This window comes from Mytilus trossulus, chromosome 9 (genome assembly GCF_036588685.1).
Source record: "Mytilus trossulus isolate FHL-02 chromosome 9, PNRI_Mtr1.1.1.hap1, whole genome shotgun sequence".
In the NCBI taxonomy this organism is placed as follows: domain Eukaryota; kingdom Metazoa; phylum Mollusca; class Bivalvia; order Mytilida; family Mytilidae; genus Mytilus; species Mytilus trossulus.
In genome coordinates, this window is record NC_086381.1 from 57,633,005 (window position 1) to 57,641,473 (window position 8,469).

Here is an 8,469-nt window from a genome sequence, read left to right on the forward strand (position 1 = left end):
CTAACAATGGACCAAACAATTTAAATTCAACCAATGACAAAACGTTTTTTTTAATTGGGGTATGAACATTGAATTACTCATAGTCCTTTAAATTCTGAAACAGCAAATTTGCTGGATACATTTTTAAATACTGTAAATTCAGAAATTATTGCGATGTTATTATTATTGCGAAAAATGTGACAGGATTATAATCGCAATAATTTCATTTCGCATTTAGCCATTTTTTTTATGAGAATCAAACAGGATTTTTCTCAATGATGCAAAAATTAAATTCGCATTATAGTCTTAAATGACAAAATAATAAATGTATGCAATAATTTATGAATTTACAGTACCAAATTTAAGAAAATTTTGAATTCAGATGGTGCTTTTGACTATAAATTTGAAAGGGTAAATATACTGGGTTATAGCCTTATAATCTAACATAAAATTGACACAATCAATACCTCTGACAGTAAATGAAAATAATAAGCATTAGACTTGTAATATTTTTATATTTTCTTTTCTCAATGTATAATTATAAAATAAAACTTTTTTCTCAATAAACAATAATAAATAACCTCACAAAAACAAGCAAAAGACATACATGTATAAACTCCACTTGGTCACATGTGTGTGCATGACAATAGATTGAAAATCATTATATGAACAATATCAATAATCTACGAAAAATTAATTGGAAACACTCATCCCCCTTAGTCAAAAATCATGAAATGAAACATATTTTATCTATGTAAAAACAATTTTAGACATAAACTCTCCCGTTAATCAAAATTTGTTAAATGAAACATTCAATCAATCAAGAAAAAACTATTTTTTTACGGAAACCCTTCCGCTACTACAATTAGAAGGGAGGAGGATTCAATTTAATTCTACATCACTGTAGGTGGTACAAAATATAATACTGTATATATTAATTGTTTAATACGCAGTTCTGAACAGATTTTTTTAATTTTGAAAATAAATTTTGATCACTTTATAAATAAACTGCATGATTTAAAATTAAAAACAATTAAATAATTTTTTTCATAAAGTAAATATTTTCATTTACACTGTTGCTTAAAAAAAAATTAACAAAAACTTTATGTTCAATCAATGAACATAAAAAGTAATGTGACTATATAAAAGATGTGGTTAAATAAATGAATTGGATGGATTTAAGTACACCACAATATGAATCCCCTCTTTTTTTATAGATACAACAAATTTTTATATACAGAAAATTGAAAATTAATGGATCTGTATTTTAATTATGTTGATACTCTAAATCAAATTATAATGCCTCTGAATGTGGATTATTTTCTGGTAGTCAGTAAAATGTAGAGTGAAAACTATTTTTAGACAACTTTTAAACATGTTAACATATCAACAATTTTTTCTCTTCAGAAAATGTCAGAAATTTTTTATATTGTATGCATAAGATTTAAGAAGAAATTAATATAATTCAATACTAGTAACTATACTAACAAAAGTTAAATGTATATGAGAAAGAAAAAAACACCAAATACATTGTGCACATAGAATTTCTGTTAATTCCAAAGAAACTTTTTACAAGAAAAAAAAATTATAATTAGTATCATGTTTCGCCTCAATCTATAAATGAATGTACAAATCCCCCATATGTACACACAATATATTATGCTTGGTAAAAGTTAGAACCAACCCAGCTTTTTACATCTGATTTAAATCTATGAAAAGCTATTAAGCTGGGGAAGTAAATTGTAGCAGAGTTTAAAGATTTAGAGACTACTGTTTGTATGAGTATTAAATAGATATACATTTATTTACACTCAGTTAAAATTCAGATGGTATCTTTAAGACCTTTTAATATCTTTAAGTTTTGCATTTCATTTTAAGCAATACATTTTTTGTAATTTAGACTCATATGTATATATATATTTCAAATGGAGAAAAACTTTTACAATATGTGAAAATGAAGGATAAAACCTTTGTCAATCATACATTATTAGTGCATTCAGAAATTTGATAAAACATTACATTTACATCAGCAATAACTGGTATTCAATACACAGAAATATCATTGAAAATACAAGACAATCAACTACAAATCTTAATTAAAAAATACCTACAACTTTAAATTTAAAGTCATTACGTGTCAATTTCACCAAAGAAACTTGCTACAAAATACAATCATAACCCACGAACATTTCAGTATGAGTTCAAATCAATTTTTGTTGTAAGATTTTTTGTGAAAAGGGATCAAGAAACATAAATATATAAAAATTACTCAACACTGTAGATTATTTTGTCTTGAGACAATGACATTTTATAGACAACCTTTTCATCATGGTTTATAGGTGACAATACCATGGAAATTTTAAGAGCCTTTTAACAAAAGTTGTGTATTTGTGTCAAGCGGATTTTAGCCAAATTTCTGTAGTGTTGTCATCCAACAACCATCAAGGAATACTATGGATGGCAAATACAATATCGATATATAATATTTCAATTTTACAATGTACTGGTTTTTATATCTGTTAGCACTACTTCTTGATCTCCATCAGTATTTTTTCTCATCACACTTGTTGGTCACATTATAACTCCAATAAATATAGTCTTTGTTCTTATGTACTTCACTTTTGTTGTGTTAAAGTATTTGCAGTCCTGAAATGAACAAGAATGCACATTTAATTTATTGATTGATTTTGGTGTTTTGGGCCACTTTCTGAATTAATGGCTATATATAGTCGTGGAAGACAGAAAGGTCGACGAGAACCACAACTTTTGGCATGAAAACTGACCATGCTAGTTAATTAAGATTGGAGTCGCAGGCACCTGAAAATGTGCAATGTATAAACCCACCACAGTGTTGACAGGCTAGTGATATATAGATATATATAGATGTCAATAATGTATGATGAACCACTGAAGACCTTGGAACTTGCGGTGTCTTTTTCAATGTGTTAAAGAAAAGAAAAGCTACTTAGTTCTTCTAGACTACATTTGAGTAATCTTCGTATAGGGTTGATTCATAATTAATTTTCAGGTATTATTTTTTTGGTCATTTCATTGCATTGGTAAACATGGTTTAGGAATAACATATGGATCTTTGTGAATAATTAATACAACAGATTTTAATATAATCAAAAAGTTGTTATATGCAAACTATGAAACCACAAATACTATAACCAACAAATGGAAGTTTTTTTGTGTACAAAACACCAGCATTTTTGTTTGTTTTAGAAAGTAGACTATGAAACCACTAATACTATAACCAACAAATGGAAGTTTTTTTGTGGACAAAACACCAGCATTTTTCTGTTTTCGTATGCAGACAATGAAACCACTAATTAATTCTAAAGCCAACGAATCAACATTTCTGATTTTTTTACAAATTACAAAATTTTGATCCCTGAATAAATGTATTTTACAGTAACCATGGTAACCTACCATTCCATTGCCTCATTTAGTCCTTCCCCTTTGATTGCTGATGTTTTAAATATCTGATATTTATGTTTAATTGCTGTAAGTCCTAATGCATTAGCTACTTCACTTGGTGTCATAGCGCCCTCTATATCCTGTTTATTGGCAAATATTACAAGTACAGCTTTTCTTAATTCATCTTCCTATAGAAATATAATAAATAGAATGTGAAAAACATTTTATTGTGAATATTAGTATTGTAAATGATGATGGTTTTGTTATTACTATCCTTTTTTTAACAATCAACAAGCTGCAATAATACTGTAAATACAGAAATTATTGCGTGCATTTATTATTGCGATTTTATCATTTTAGACTTAAATGCAATTTTTATTTCTACGATTTTGGGAAAAATCCTGCTTAATTCATTTAAATATTTTAAAATGCGAGTTTAAATTATTGTGTTTATAACTCAGTTGCAATTTTCGCAATAATAAAAATCTGGCAATAATTACTGAATTAACAGTAAAACTATATGATGATCTGGCCATAACTTTTCTTGTTTAAATATTTGTCATTTTAGGGCCTTTAATGGCTTGCTATGCATTCAGTTTTGCTATTTGTTGAAGGTCTTAAGGTGACCTTCTACACTATTTGGTCTCTGGTGGACAGTCTCTTAGGCAATCATATCCCCTCTTTTTATTTTGATATGTGTTATACATTCTAAAATCTACTTTGTTGAACACAATTGGTTCAAGATTGAGCTTTTCTACTAACAAGCAAAATACATTGGGTTTCAAATACTTCCTTTTTAATAATTTTCTTACCTCTAACATAGAGAACAATTCCTGTTTTGAGATGCCCATTCTTTCCCTATCCATACTATCTACTACATATATAATGGCATCTGTGTTACTATAGTAACATCTCCAATAGGGTCTGAAATATTAAAGTTAATGAAACTATATATTTATGAATAGTAAAACAACTATTGTTAACAGGATAACTGAAAACTCATTGTATAGGTAGTGAAAAGTAATTAAAATAAAGAAGAAAACACGACTTTTCTTCTATTATAATATGAAATTTGAAACGTCGATATCTTAAACTGCACCTCCTAAATAATTAATCTGTCATAAAATTTTAGCATTGAAATACATGTATATAAATTGTAAGTTTTTTTTTAGAATCAGCAATGCAATGTGACGTTTTTCTATTGCATTTTAAATAGCGTACATCTGATCATATACTGTACTTGTGTGTCAAGACTAAGAGTCAGCAATACATTGTATTGTATGTCATGCACATATCCCTAGCCAGGGGGGTTCGAACGAAAATGAAAACAAATAAGCACTGTTAAAGTCAATGTTCTGTTCGAATTGTGACTGTTAAAGTCGAGTTTGTGAGTCCAACGAACCCACCCACGGACCTGATGCATGTATATCATTGTATTCATTATTACAAATGTGACATTTTTTTTATAACATTAAACACATCTTATTAAAGACTGTATGTATGTAGCAAATCTAAATCTTTGTAACAACTGTCTAGCAAACCTTACCCTATACTTATTACGTACCTTATACTGGTTTGTCCACCAAGATCCCATACTTGAAATTTTAAATTTTTAAACTGAACTGTTTCAACATTAAAACCAATTGCTGAAAAAGACAGAAATATGTTAAATACATGTACAGGAAAATGATCAGTAAAACACAACAATGAATTGTCATTTGAATAAAGTACCTTCATTGCATGGGGGTCATAAATTCCATCCCTTTAACTTGTTGCATTTATATATATTATTACCCTTTTTTAACACACACAAATTTAAAGTATCTACTAATATACATGTACCATGCTAGAGTATTGTTAACTCATTTTTATCAGTCATAATTGAAGTAAATTGTGACGCCACCAAATACGAAAAATATATGTATTTTGTGGTAATAAGCATTGCATATATTATATGCATCCCAGGGACTCATGGGTTTCAAAAATGATGCTCCCAGCTCGATTTCCATGTGTCCAGGACGTGTATTCACGTCTTAACCAGAACCCTGTATAAGTTTCATAATAATAATGACGTTCAGAGGATGTTGTTTCTTAATGTGGTTCATAAGTGTATATAGTTTATAAAGATTAGACCATTTTTTAAATGGTTTTACGCTAGTCATTATAGGGTCCCTTCATAACTTGCTGATTGGTGTGAGCCAAGGCTCTGTGATAAAGACCATACTTTGACCTATAATTGTTTTCTTTTACAAATTTTAACTTAGATGGAGAACTGTCCCATTGCCATTGGCAATCATACCACATTTTCTTGTATCTATAGTTATTTCAAAAAGAAAATTGTAAAATGAACAGTTGATTTTGTCTGTTTGTTTGATTGAAGGTCTTAAAGAATTTTTTGTCATGTAAAATATTGTCTGTATGACATATGGCATACTTGGAATAGTTGTCACAACTTCACCAACTTGTAGTCTGTATAATATTGTGGTTTTTCCTGCACCATCTAAACCTAAAATCAAAATTCTCCTTTCTTTTGTTCCAAATAAACCAGAAAAATAACTCCAAATTCCACCTGAAAAAGAAAAAAGTTTATACATGTAACATATACATTTGTATATATATATCATGTATTATTGTATATTTAGCATAGCAGGTAACTGCACAATGTTAGTAGCTATTAAAAAGATATTCAACTGATCATATATATCTTGCCCTACATGTACAATGTACATGTATGCTGTTTCTAAACAAATGTTGGTTTTCCCGTTTGATTGGTTTTACACTAGTCATTTTAGGAGCTCTTTAATAATAGCTTGCTGTTTGGTGTGAGTCAAGGTTCTGTGTTGAAGACCGTACTTTGACCTATAATGGTTTTCTTTTACAAAATGTGACTTGGATGGAGAGTTGTCTCATTGGCACTCATACCACATCTTATTATATTTATTGTTTTTTTTTCATCACACATTTGTGATATTCATGATTGCGACATGACTGTACGTTTTCAATAGGCATTAACATTTCAAAGTGACAAGTGTTTTTAAAACAGTGCTGTTGTGTGGTGGTTGTTTTCAACTTAAGTATGAAGTCAGGTCAAGTAGGTGGTTGCTTATGTGACAGAAGGGTCATAAAAATGTTGTTTGCCCTAACCCTACTGTACATTGTACCTACCAGTACATGTACACAAAAAATAGCTAGCTGCCTACAAACAATCTTTTATTGTCCTGATCTGAAAAAGTGTTTTTTAATCAGATAGGCATAAAAACATATTCACTCAATGCAGGCATACACTTTATCGCTATTACTTTACTCGGCCAGCCAACCCCGTTGCTTGACCTTTTGACGCATAAAACAATCATGTTTCCATTGTGGCTTTAGATACTTTGTTTTATAACATCAAATTTTTACGGGAACCTGTGTGAAATCCATTAATGGCGGACAAATACCGAGCGGAGTTAGTAAATCACTCAAATATGAGGACAACTCCTATTAAACGGAAGAAGAAGAAGAAATAGCGATAAGGTCTATTGTTTATGCAGGCTTTATGTAACAAGGCTACAATTGCACTACATAGTATCGTGACCCTAGAACTGTCTTTCCAATTGAATCACAAAGTCAAAGGCATACCATCACCAGGAGTGACTGTAACTTAAATCGGGTGTACGAGAAATTCACGATGACACTGATAGTCTACTGGAGACTCTCAGTCTCACATGCAAGCATATGTATAGCAGATATCTTATTGTCATGAGTAGGTAACTGTCAAAAAGTTTGCCTACATTAGATTTGGTGAATGACATACCCATTTTTTTTGTATTTGGACAAAGTTATTGCAGTCTTTGATAACCGGAAGTTTACACGTGTATTTGTAGTACGCATGCGCGAAATTCACTATTCATTAAAACAAGTTCGGTGTAACAAAATCCGGGATTTTAAAAATGACGTTCTTGATGTGGGGGATGGGGGTCAATCATATAACTTCAGACAACAAGCCCATGTTATGATTCCGATAAAACAAGAAATGCACGTGATTAATGTCATTATCAAATCGAACAACGACAGAGTCTGAGATGCGCTTGGGGAACGGACCCCCCCTTTTTTTTATGAACCTTTTTTATATTAGTGTTTTTTTTATAAATGAAATTAAAATAGAGACACATATACATAGATATGTATACACGTCTCTGGTTAAAATGACAAGCGTTTGACTTTTTAAAGCCAAATGCTTTCCCAAGAGCGATGATGGAAACTATGTGCTTTAATCGTCACATAATAGCCGAAAGGAATCTGTGACGTACCAATCATAATTTCACAAGTGGGAAATACAGATACAGAATTGATATATAATATAGTATATATATGATCTACCTATAATGATTTTTCTCTGCAAAATCTGCAATGTCGTTATAGTGAACAGAACTTGTTTTATAATACTGATTAATATATATACTATGATAGATAAAGTAAACTATGCTGTACAGATCTACTATTTTGTAGTCACTGTGGCTCTTGCAAGTCTTATTATTTTTTATTACAGTAACTCAGTAACTAATTGTATGTTTTCTATATATATGGAGGGGTATGTTGCAGGATGCGGATGTACCAGTTAATATTCATTCATACGTGCTTATAGGCCTCATTTGTTTTGTGTTTTGTACACGGCAATCCAATCCTACCAAAAATTACGGCAAAAATAATCATCCTGTCTAGTTTTCTTGTTGAAATTGTTTTTACAATTGTCATTCGGGGCATTTTTTAGTTTATAATCCGGTATTTGTTTTGCTTATTCTAGAATGCCCGTACGGTGATACATATTTTTTTCTCTCTAAATTATACATCATTGTCTCTCTGGTGAAGATTGTCTCGTGGGAAATCAGCCATATGTATCATGCATAAAGCATAAGCAGTATCACTCGTCCAAACACTACCTTGCCAGTCCTTTTTTTTTATATATATATATACACGATCTGCACGCACCGGAAGATGCGTTAAGCGTAAAAAAAAATGAATGATTGTATGCAAGAATAGTAGTCTCATAAAGTTTTAACACATTTTTGTTTTGACTCTTATCAGTAA

The 8,469-nt window shown here is 30.3% G+C and overlaps 1 protein-coding gene across 1 annotated transcript; it reads right to left on the reverse strand.

Annotated features, from left to right (window-relative positions):
* Positions 1 to 474: 474 nt before the first annotated feature.
* LOC134683157 (ADP-ribosylation factor-like protein 1) lies at positions 475 to 7,271 on the reverse strand. Its single transcript, XM_063542270.1, has 6 exons — positions 7,196 to 7,271; positions 5,834 to 5,968; positions 4,964 to 5,045; positions 4,212 to 4,323; positions 3,412 to 3,587; positions 475 to 2,625 (listed from the first exon to the last, which is right to left on the reverse strand). The coding sequence occupies exons 1-6, from the start codon at positions 7,197 to 7,199 to the stop codon at positions 2,595 to 2,597; spliced, it is 540 nt and encodes a 179-aa protein (XP_063398340.1). The 5' UTR covers positions 7,200 to 7,271; the 3' UTR covers positions 475 to 2,594.
* Positions 7,272 to 8,469: the final 1,198 nt, after the last annotated feature.